At 45.0% G+C, this 12323-nt stretch overlaps 1 protein-coding gene across 3 annotated transcripts in view; it reads left to right on the top strand.

Annotated features, from left to right (window-relative positions):
* The window catches only part of cacna2d2a (calcium channel, voltage-dependent, alpha 2/delta subunit 2a), a 353483-nt gene that overhangs the window by 176776 nt on the left and 164384 nt on the right, over positions 1-12323 (top strand). For all 3 annotated transcript variants that reach the window (XM_078414334.1, XM_078414335.1, XM_078414333.1), the window contains exon 4: positions 4271-4330. In XM_078414334.1, coding sequence (XP_078270460.1) covers positions 4271-4330 — 60 coding nt within the window. The remainder of the gene's footprint in view (positions 1-4270; positions 4331-12323) is intronic.

The following is a 12323-nucleotide window of genomic DNA, read 5'->3' as shown; positions in this document are numbered from 1 at the left end:
GATCTTCCATCAACACTTGATTTGTCATGGTATATATCCCTAGGAACAACACATTGATCAGAGAGTCTCCTGTTACATTGCTGCTTGGCATGCACCTCGACCTGCTCCCTTCTCCAGACTTTTTTTGCCAATCCACTGTATACAGAGTGGTGGCGACTGACTCTTCCTCATCACACATGTCCCAAGGCAGTGGGTGTTGGGAGTGAGACTCTGATTGTGCAGGGCGGGTCCCGCTTACCGCCAGCCAATCGAGCTTTGGTTCTTGTTGGTGAGTTCAGACGATGAGACAGTCTGACAAATGGTTTTGACAATCTGCTCAGGGAACCATCCCACATAATCTATCGAGTCGTTGTCTCCCAGTATCTGCAGGATGTTCCAAACTGACTATTGTCCAATGAACCTGTGGTCAGACGTGTTATTCTGAAAGATGTTTTCCCACAAAGGACAGCACTATCCAAGCGACTGGGACATTATGTGGTGCAAGGCCAGGTCCATCCTTCACACACTGGGAACAGGCAGCATCTCAGCATGGAGTGACACCATGTGTTGGTGTAATCTGGTTCTACGCCGGACGCAGCCATGCACAAAGGTGGCCATCAGGTCGAGGGCTATGATGGTTTAACTTACCCCCTTCCGATGTTTTCTTGGGTTTTGTACATCATGGTCTGTCAGGTGCGCTGCATCAGGTGGCTACCACAGCAGAGGACTGGGGTACAGGCCACACCTGCACCATGTTCAGTAACGTGCAATGGCACAATGGTGAAGCCGCAGCCTCACAGCGCAAGAGACCCAGGTTTGATCCTGACTTCAGGTGCAATCTGTGTGGACTTTGCACGTTCTCCCTGTGACCGCGTGGATTTCCTCCAGTTTCCTCCCACATCCCAAAGAAGCACTGGTTTGTAGGTTGATTGGCCTCTGTAAATAACTCCCTAGTGTTCAGAGAGTGGATGAGAAAGGGGGATAAAATGGAACTAGTTTGAACTGGTAATCGATGGTCAGTGTGGACATGGTGGGCCGAATGGCCTATTTCCATGTTGTATCTCTAAACTCTAAACATCAAGAAAACATTCAGTTCTTGCCTGCCATTGAACTCCCACAGTCCCAATTTTTGTCTGCTCGGGATAATGTCCATATTCTTTAACTACTGTTTATCTCTATGTCACCAAACATAAAACTATACAGCACAGGAACAAGCCCATCGCCCCACTATATTTGTGCTGGCCACGATATCTATTTAAACTGCACCCATTGAGCAGGCACCACACTCTGTATAAATAAACTCACCCTGCACATCTCCTTTAAATGTTCCCCCTCTGACTTTAAAGCTGTGCCTCTAATATTTGACATTTTCCTGGCAAAAATATTCTCTCTATCCTATTTATGCTTCTCAAAATTGTATAGACTTCTCTTACGTTGCTATTGAGTGTAATTTTAAATCAGGTGTTCACTGATGTTGGATAAAAAGGTACTGCAAGAAAATGATGAATTTATAGGGTGCCAGGGAAAAAGGAGCAATGTTTGTTAAGAATACACTCTTGTTAGTGTTGAAATGCTGATGTTAAAATTGCACTATTGCTTTGGACAATGAGACCTAGGCATACTTGACTCCAGGGAGTCACATTGTGAGTCTTCAATACAGTAATCACTCTTAGGTTCAGCAGCATACAGTGTAATGCTCAGTGTTAGACCTCCAGATAGTTTTTTCTCTGAAATCTTAACAAGTTTGTTTAGATACCATGGATCTCTGGGACCGGACTGTGTAAACATTTATCATGTGTAGGAAGGAACTGCAGATGCTGGATTAAATCGAAGATAGACACAAAATGCTCGAGTAACTCAGTGGGACAGACAGCATCTCTGGATAGAAGGAATGTTACCTGTGGGAAAGGGCGCTCCACAACTGCATCAAATAGGTAGCAGCTGTTGAAATGCTGCCAATGTACACTGTGTAACAAGGACAATTTGAGATGCTATTGCTGATGTAGAGGGATAAAGTCTGTCGCTCCAGAGAAAACTATCCAAATTTGTCCAACCTCTCATTGCAGCTGTGGATAGACACAAAAAGCTGGAGTAATTCAGCGGGTCAGGCAGCATCTCTGGAGCAATAGAAAAAATGACATTTTGGGTCGAGACCTTCTTCAGACTGAGAGTCAGGGGAAAGGGAAATGGGAGATATAGACGGTGATATAAAGAGATCTAGAATAAATGAATGAAAGATAAGCAAAAAGTAACGATGATGAAAGAAGGGTAGAGCCCACAATGGTCCATTGTTGGCAGTGGGCAAGGTGATAACGAGGTTTACAGACAGTGAAACTCAACAGGATGATAGTGACACTTGTACGACGACCAGGGTGGGGCAGGAACAGTGAGAAAGGGAATCCAAGGGTTCCCACTGAGCCGCACGGTAGAAGACTTCCCGCTGAGCCGTGGCTGTGGACCGGGAACGCGGCCAGAGGTCTTTATCGAGGAGCCACAATCTCCATGTCACCCAGATTGCCCCGAGGGCTCAGCGCACGGCCAAACCCGTCCGGAGCCCGTTTAGTTCCATCGGAAGGCTGGATGGGTACGGAGGAGACCGGATGGGCACGGAGGCGGCCGAACGCCTGGGGCCTGCGTCGAACAGAGTCTGCGGCCGGAGCCTGGGGTGACGGAGCTCACGGCCGGGGCCTGGGGCAACGGACACCAACCAGGGCCTGCGTCAAACGGAGCCTGGGAAGACAGAGCCTGCCTCGAATGGAGCCAGAGTACGCGCCACCGGGAATAAAGGAGGACCCAGCGTGGGGGACCGCCATGAGGGGAGGGTGGGGGGATCGCTGTGAAGGGGGGCAAGAACAAAGGAGGACCTAGTGTGGGGAGACCACTGCAAGGAGGGGGAAGAACAAAGGAGGACCAGGCGCAGGATAGTTTGTAACTTTGTAAGCGCCGTTTACCTGGTGACTGTTTGCATACCTTGGGTAGGCAAGCAAAATATTTCACTGTGACAATAAAGTATTTAATTCAATTAAATTCAATACTTGAAGTTAGAGAAATCAATATTCATTGCAACTATAAGTTGTAGTAAGGGTGTTTTGTAGTAATTGTTTACCCCTACCAGATCTGATGCACAATTGAATGTGATCAGTGACTGGTGTTTTCCTGTGTTGCTGTAGTACCATTTGTTGGAGAGTTGTACTTTAACTGTGCTTATTTCATACATTTTAAATACATTTTTGGAATGATTGGTACTATGGTCTGATCGAGCGGAGACTGGTGGTGTTACCCAATTTGATTGTGCTTGTGATTATAGAACACTTGGCACGAGACAGTCTTTGACGCTCGGTGTCAGGTGGCAGTTGTGTGTATCACAGCTTTCACAGATGCAGATCGAATGCTCCTATCTGTTTCCCAACAGATCATTTTTACAACAGATTATCTGAATAATCAGGTCAATAAAGTCTGAACAACTTAATTAATTATAAAGTTATGGAAATGATCAGAAGGATAAACACAGCACCTGCTTAACAGCGTTTCTGAAAGTGCCACAATTGGAGCCAAAAGTATTTTCCTTCTGATTCACAGTGTAGGAATGATGCAGATTGTGCATTCCATTTGTCCCTCCCTTCGTCGAAAGAAGCCAATGGAATAAAAACATATGAGAACACTGTGGCGGGGAGAGGGGGGTTGTCAGCTCTCGGTTAAGGGTGTTTAAGGGTGAGAGAGATTGGGTGAAATTGTCCATTGCTCCCTGGTGTGTGCTAGAGTGAGAGGTGAACTCATTGAAGCTTGATGTCCCTTTCAGCCAGAACAAAGGGGCACGGTGACAGGATGAATAGTTGGCCATTTAAAGCTCAGCAATTTACTGACAGATATCCACCTTTGGGATTTTTTTTTCCTCTCAGAGAGCAGTGATTGCTCCTTTCTTCAATATATTCAAGGTTAAGGTTAATAGCTTTTTGGGCTCTTTGGAATCAGAGGACCAGGTGGGAGGTAGACATGGCATTGAGGGATGAAACATGTTCAAAGCATACAACCTGCTGCTTCTATTTCTTATGTTTATGGTGGCTCATTAGTGAAATGTTGCCCCACTTTTCAATTTTGCTTTCAAGGTTCTGCAAAATGTTTGGATTAGTTTCAGAATACCATCTCAAGATTGGTCTTTCCTGATGGAACCACCATCTGTTGTGGTCAGATTGCTCCCTGGAATTGTTTTGTCAACCTTTAGCCTACTGTATGTCCAGGTGTTACTGCTTCGTGTAACATAGTTTCTAATTCCCTGTCTGTCTTTCTCCAGAGACTGGCCAAGGCCGCGGAGCTATTTCAGATGGAGCATCGTTGGCAGGATGATATTAAGGTATGACCTTAAAAACGTTCCAATTTTATAAGTTGCTATTGGGGATCTTTATTCTCACATTTATTTTAAGGGGCTATCTTCTTCTTCCTCTTCTTCTCATCCAACAGGTTTGCCCACTCTGGGATTATTATTTTGCAACTTGGTTGGTTGTAAAGATACTGTTACTGAGCAGATTTATTCAGTACGACATGGAACTAGTAATAAATGTGGTGCAATAGATTTATGGTGAGAATGCAATAATTCATTTGTTTTGAGAGCTGGTGGTGACTGCCAAGGTTTCCTGGCATTTTTCCTGGATTTTAGTAAGCCATCTAAAAATGTACCCCTTGGTAAGCTGATCCAGAAGATTAAAATGCACATGATTAACAGTGACCTGGTCAGATGGACTCAGGACTAGCTTACTGATAGAAGACAGACAGTTGTGGTGAAAGGACAATATTCAGGCTGGAGGTCTGTGACTAGTGGAGTTCTGCTGTGCTCAGTGCTGGGACCTCCGATGTTTGTGATATATATAAATGACTCGGACATAAACGTGGACAGGTTGGATAGTACATTTGTAGATGACACCAAGATAACTGGGGTCACGGACTGTGAGGAACACAGTCAAGCTGCAGAAATAGGCAGAAAAGTGGCAGATAGAATTTAGCCCGAGTAAGTGTGAGGTGCTGCACTTTGGGAGGTCAAATATAAGGGGAAAATATACAATTAATGGCATGACTTAACAGCACTGATGTACAGAGGGATCTTGGGGTACAAATCCATAACTCCCTAAAATGGTGGTGCAGTGGTAGAGCTTCTGCCTTAAAGCGCCAGAGACTAGGGTGCTGCTTGTACAGAGTTTGTATGTTCTCCCTGTGACCGCGTTGGTTTTCTCTGGGTGCTCCGGTTTCCTCCCATACTCCAAAAACGCACAGGTTTGTAGGTTAATTGGCTTCGGCAAAATTGTAAATTGGCCCTAGTGTGTAGGATAGTGCAAGTGTATGGGGATCGCTGGTCGGTGGGCCGAAGGGCCTGTTTCCGTGCTATATCTCTAAATTAAACTAAACAAAATTAAGTAGATAGAGTGATAAAGAAGGCGTATGGTTTGCCTTGGATTTGATTATTTTCTATGGAATGCTGGAGGCTGCAGGGAGACCTGATGGAAATATATAAAATTTTGAGCGGGATAGATAGGGTAGATAATCAGAATCATTTACCAATCTGCAGTAAAAGGAAAGTATTTGAAACATTAAACAAACAGAAGTAAGATGATGTCCTCATCCTTAACATTCATCAAATATAGATTACCAACTCTCTAGAATTATCTTGGTCCCTGGAATTTGTAGATTATGCTCCAATGCAAGTCATCCAAGGAAAGATTTTTTTCCTGCATTTTCATGAACCTCATTCATTTACTTATTAAATTATCTGAGATAAAGAGAAAGGTTCTTGGTAAAAAAATTACTGAATTATGTAATGAAGGCACATTCAGCACAGAATTCATTGCTTCCCATTGCCTCCCAATTCTCATGTGAACAGTCGTAGACAATGCTGGAGGTACTCAGCTGGTTAGACAGCACCTGAGGAGTGAGGAACACATTTCTGTTTCAAAGAGTTCCAGAGACAAAATCCAATGTCCCAATAGGGTAGAGGTGAATCAGACAGTACTCTAACTTATTAAAGGAGCATTCAGAAGCCTGATAACAGAGGAGAAGCTGTTCCTGAGGATGGCGGTTCGTACTTTCAAGCTTCTAAACCTGATGGGAAGGGAGAAGAAGGAATGACCGGCGTAAGAAAGGGGTTTGATTATGTTTCCTGCTTTTCCGAGGCAGCATGAAGTGTAGATGGAATCAATGGCGGGAAGCCTGGTCTGTGTGATGGACTGGGATACAGCTATAACTATTTGAAATTTCTTGATGACTTGGGCAGATCTGTTAACTAACCAAACTGTAATGCAACCAGATGCTTTCAATCTATAGAAGCTTGTAAGAGTCTTTGGAGACATGCCGAATTTCCTCTATCCTGAGGAAGTAGAGGCATTGGTGTGGCCTTCCTGGCTGTCACTTCAATGTGGTTAGTACATGATAGACCATTGGAAATATTTACATCAAGGAATTTAAAGTTCTCAACCATTTCCACTTTGGCACCATTGTTGCTGATAGGAGCATGTGCTCTACAATGCGTTCTGAGGTCAATAACGAGCAACTTCATCTTGTTTACTTTGTGGGAGAGGTTGTTGACCTGACAGCATGTTACTAAGTTCTCTATTTCCTTCCTGCACCCCACCTCATCACTGTTCATGATCCACAGTGGTGTCTTCTGCAAACTTATAAATGGAGTTAGAGCTGAATTTGGCCGCATGGTGTGAGTGTATGGGGAGTATAGTGAGGGCTAAAAATGCATCCGGTGTTGAAAATTACTGTGGATGAGTGTTGTTACATATCCTCACTGAGTGTGATCTGTGGGTCAGAAAGTCAATGATCCAGTGGCAGAGGAAGATGCTCTACTCCTAGGTCTAGGGGCTTGTAGATTGTTTAGGTGGGATTATGTTGTTGAAGGCAGAGCTATAGTCATCTGATGTAGGTGTCTTTATTGTCTAGGTGTATCAGAGGTGGGTTTATGGCCAGGGAAATGGTGTCTGTGGATCTGTTGCCTCAGTAGGCAAACTGCAGTGGGTCAAGGCTGGCTGGGAGGCTGGAGTCAATGTGCACCATCACCAGTCTCTTGAAGCACCTCATGATGGTGGATGTCAGAACCACTGGACAGTTGTCATTAAGGCACGCTTCTTTGGCGCTGGGATGACAGTAGTCTTCTTACAGCAGGTGGGGACTTCAGAATCGAGAAGTGAGAGGTCTGTGAGTTCATGGCCAGGGACTCCATCCAGGCCAATGGCTTTCCACAGATTCACTCTGATCTTACGTTTGCCACAGTGACAGACAATGTCCTTTGCCCCATCCTCATCAATCAAAAAACTCAGATTTGTGAGACTTAATTTCCCACATACAAATCCATGCCAACTGTACCTAAACTGTCTATGTCTATCCAAATGCTGGTAGATCCTGTCTCTCAGAATTGCCTGGCATATGGCTCAATTGTCTGGAGTTCCCTGGAAATGCTGGAGTAACTCAGCGGCTCAGGCAGCATCTGAGGACAACATGGACAAGCAATGTTTCAGGACGGAACCTTTCTTCAAAATGATTGTAGTGAGGCGGAGAAAGCTGGAAAAGAGGAGGGGTTGGATAAAGCCTGGCACGTGATAGATGGATACTGTTGAGGTGGTTTTGATTGGATTGACAAAAAGGCTGAAGATGAAATGGATGTCATGGTGGGATCACGTTGAAGATGGTGAAAATGTGACTCATGGTGGGATCACGTTGAAGATGGTGAAAATGTGAGAGAATAATGTGTTGGATGCAAAGGCTGGTTGGGGGAAAAGTAAGGACCGTGGGATCTCTTTCCTTGTTCCAGTGAAAGGAGAACAAATTTAAAAGACAAGACATTAGTGCAAAACACAGTTAAAAAAATAATCAAGTCCGTGGTTGTGCAAAAGGCCTGTTGTGCCCCAGTGCCGAGGTAAGATTACTATTGTGTGATATTCCATGGCAGTCCGAGGAAAATAGCTGTTCTTGAACCTGGTAGTATTGGGCTTCAGGCTTCTGCACCTTCTGCCTAATGATAGCAGCAAAAGGAGAGAAGAGGGTAGGGAAGCTTGATGATAGATGCCGCTTTCTTGAGGGAGCATTGTGGTATGTGGGGAAACACAGGACTTGTCCACTTGCAATTTGTTTAACTATGCTCCTGAAAGGAATTTGAAATCCCTTCTTGCAGTTTATGTGGCTTGAAGTACCAGAAACAAAAAGAAGTATTGTTCCTAAAACATTGGCAAATTTTCTATTTGCAGATGCTAATTGAACCATCTGCTGTAGATATTGTGTTTGGGATTTGTCCATAAATTTACCAGATCAGAGTTTAATCATTGCTTTTGTGCAGTTGTCTGCTTTTTGCATTTACAATAATGACAACTGCACCAGTTGTGCTTTTATTGCTACTGGTTGAAATACTTTTCAACAAAGTTAGCGGCATAAAAGCAGTGGCATTCTCAAATACGCAAACCATTGAATTTTAATGTCCTTGAGACAAGCGCTTTCCTAACTGTGACTTAATTGAATGCTTCAGGGGCTATTCCAGCACCCACCGTCAGGCAGCATTTAGAGGGAGATCGGGTAAGAAAGGAAGAGCAGCAGAGATCCAATGGTGGTCGAAACTGGGGAGAGTATAGTTTAGTTTAGTTTAGAGATGCAGCGCGGAAACAGGCCCTTTTGGCCCACCGGGTCCGCGCCGATTTGCGATCCCCGCACATTAACACCATCCTATACCCACTAGGAACATTTTTTACATTTACCAAGCCAATTAACCTACATACCTTTTCGTCTTTTGGAGTGTGGGAGGAAACCGAAGATCTCGGAGAAAACCCATGCAGGTCACCGAGAGAACGTACAAACCCCATAAAGACAGCACCCGTAGTCGGGATCGAACCCGGGTCTCGTTGAAGCCCAACACTGCATTCGTTGTAAGGCAGCAACTCTACCGCTGCGCCAGCTTGCCGGGTTGATGGGTGTGTCAGGAGAATAAAAGGTAGAATTAATGTAGGAGTAGTGAAAATGGGCAGTTGATACTCAAAGTGGACTGCATCGGCTGAAGGGTGTGTTTCTGTGCCATATGTCTCTCTGACTCTGACTAATGCATTATATTCTTTGTAGAAAACTCACATTGTATTTCTTGACAAAATGAACTGTCATCTGAAAATAAACATGAAGCCACAGATTTGGTTCCAGATTCTCCCACACACCCACATAGTCGGTATAATTTACAGTGACCAACTAACCTACCGACATGCATGCCTATAGGATGTGGGAGGAAACTGAAGCACCCGGAGGAAGCTCATGGTCACACGTGCAAACTCCACATAGGCAGCACTGGAGGTCAGGATCGAACCTGGGTTGCTGGAGCTTTGATCTGCTGCATCACTGTGCTACCCAAGTCATGAAAGTCATAACTGTGCAATGGAATTTAAAAATAACAAATGCCCCAATTAATTTGAAATGATATGTGATCATCCTTGAAGTTGATGCTGTGTAACACCACAGGAATCAATGCATGACCCCAGGTGTGTTGGGGAGAGGGAACCAAATGCTGATCATTTGGCCTCTAATTAATTCTGTTTATCCTTTGGCAACATAATTTAATAGGTTGTGCCATTATTTTCATTACCATTGTAGAATATTGCGCACACGATCTATGGATTTTCCTATATTTTAACAGATGTACCAAATTGACCATGAAATTTTGTAAAACGCTGCACGTTTTTTATTAATTTCTGTTGCTGTGATCTGTGTATACTCCACAATTCTGACTCACCCTTCCTCCCCTGGGATCTCCATCGTCACATAATCTCCACTGTACATATCGTTGCAGCGCACTGTACATGGATCAATGGTTCTTTATTGTCACATATGCACAGTGCAGTGAAATTCTCTTGCACAACCACAAGTGCACAATCGCCGTATTTGACAAAGAAGACATCAAAGTCCAAAGTTTGGTCCACATTGTGGAAGAACTGGAGCACCCCCGATCCAGGTAAGTCTCAGGCTGTTGCAGGCCGCGACCTGACTTTCCTCTCCTCGCCCAATCACCTTTGTGTCCGGGGGGCGCCTCCTGCAGCTGACCTTGAAGCCGCTCCTACCGGCCTACTAGTCACGTCTGTCATCACCAGCCGCTCCTCCCTTGAATCTCCAGTCTTCAGGGCTTCTGAGCTTCCCCCAGTCGGCAGCGGCCGGCCGGGCCCTACTTCGCAGCAGCGTACCAGGCCTGACGCTGCACGTGGCCGCGGGCCAGATCTTCGTTCCTGGCGGCCGCTGCATCTTTGTTCTTGTCGTCCGTCCATGTTCTTGGTGGGGCGGCAGGTCTGTGTTGTCATCAGCCACCAGGCCCGTCCTTGTTCTTGGTGGGACGCCTGTTGTTTGCGGTCCGTTCCTATACGGCTACGGCCCCGCGGCGCCTCACGGGAGCTTCCCTTCTGCTATTCAGACCAAGGAATTCTAAGTGCTGGAATCTTAAGCAAACCACAAAGTGCTGAAGGAACTCAGCTGGTCATGCAGCATCTGTGGAGGGAATGGACAAACAATGTTTTTGCTCGGGACCCTTCTTCAGACTTGGATCTTGGATGTGCTCAGAAGAGCCGTGGAAGGATCTGAACCTACCCTTAAGCTTTCCGATGATGTATATGTGTGACGATGTTGTAACCTTCCTCAGGACATATGCAAGACAAAGGCAAAGTGTCATTATCTTGGAAGTATAAAGCAGGGTTTTTATGGTCTTGGCAGGGCTAAAGAATCTGAACACATCCTGGCTGGCAATAGGTTGCTGGATCTCCTGCCTCTTTCCATGCACCATCTATACTTTCGGTCTGAAGTTTTCGATCATTCTTATTGAACCTATTTCCTTTTTCTTCGGAATGGTGGAGTTACCAATCCAAGATTACTTTGCGTTTGATATCTCATGCTCAGAATCATCGAGCCAGTCCTGGTGTTTTCTGTCTCTCCATAGATGCAATCAAAATGGGTTGGACATTGTGGGATAAAGGGGGTTGAGAACTAACACTTCCTCAAAATGAGTGGGCTCCATAATCAATGCCCCAAATCTGAATACTGAGCAGCATATGGGGCAGATAGAGAGGAGTTCAGATGGAGCAGAAGTGACATTTGAAAGGCAAAGTGAGGTATGAATATATTGGCAGGTGTAATTGAGGAAATCCATGCCTCTGATATGGATATGCTTTCAACCAAACCTTGATGAGCAGCACAGTTTTGTTGGAACCTTATGCCAAAAACTGAGAGAGACGTCAGTTCAATCCTGATTGTGAGTCCATGGGTTCCCCCTGGTCGCTCCGGTTTCTTCCCACATCCCAAGGATGTGTGGGTCAGTAGGTTAATTGTCCACTGTAATTTGCACCTAGTATGTAGGTAAGCAGTAGAATCTGGAGGAAATTGATGGAAATGTGGGGAAAATAAATGATGGATTAGAATAGGATTACAGTAAATGAGTGGTTGAAGGTCGTCACGGACCTCATGGGCCGAAGAGCCTTTTTCTGTGTTGTGGGAACTGATAACTCAGCTTGCTGTCCAACTTTGTTGAATTATATCTTGGCTGAGTGAAATTGCTGATCACACATTTTAGAACTTTTACGCCTGGTTCACCTCTTCCCATTTTCATAATTATGTTAAATTAACTAAAATTAACATCATCAAAGTTGTCTCCCACTGCTTCTGCTTGCCTTGCACTGTTCACTGAAACTAGTGCCAAACCTGCTCCCTCTTGTGTTAGGTTTTTGCTGACATCGGTTCTCAAAAATGCAGGTTAAGAACTCCTCACTTTGCACCACTTCCACCGCAGTCGTTGGGATGGCTTTCCGTCAGCACTCATAAACCATGAAAGATAATTTTTGGTATTCACTGCATGAATCTAGAAATGGTAGGGAGATGTCGGAGATGGTCCAAGTGAATTTGAGTGCAGGATGGAAATTAGTCGTGAAGTTGATGAAATCAGTGAGTTCTGTATTGGCGCAGGAGGTCGCACGGATGCAGTTGTCAATGTATCAATGTAATGGCGGTAGAGTTCTGGGATAGGGCCAGTGTACGCCTGGAACAGCGATTGTTCGATGTACCCTACAAAGAGGCAGTGATTGTTCGATGTACACTACAAAGAGGCAGTGGTCAAATTCACTTAGACCATCTCCGGCATCTCCCTACCATTTCTGGATTTCACCATCTCCTTCACAGGACACAGACTATCGACTGACATCTGTTACAAACCCACTGACTCCCATAGCTATCTAGACTACACTTCTTCCCACCCTGCTTCCTGTAAAGACTCTATCCCCTACTACCAACTCCTCCGTCTACACCACATCTGCGCCCAGGATGAGGTTTTCCATACCAGGTCATCGGAGATGTCC

The sequence above is a fragment of the Rhinoraja longicauda genome, chromosome 17, assembly GCF_053455715.1.
Source record: "Rhinoraja longicauda isolate Sanriku21f chromosome 17, sRhiLon1.1, whole genome shotgun sequence".
Lineage (NCBI taxonomy): Eukaryota > Metazoa > Chordata > Chondrichthyes > Rajiformes > Arhynchobatidae > Rhinoraja > Rhinoraja longicauda.
This window is presented reverse-complemented; position numbering and strand designations above follow the sequence as displayed.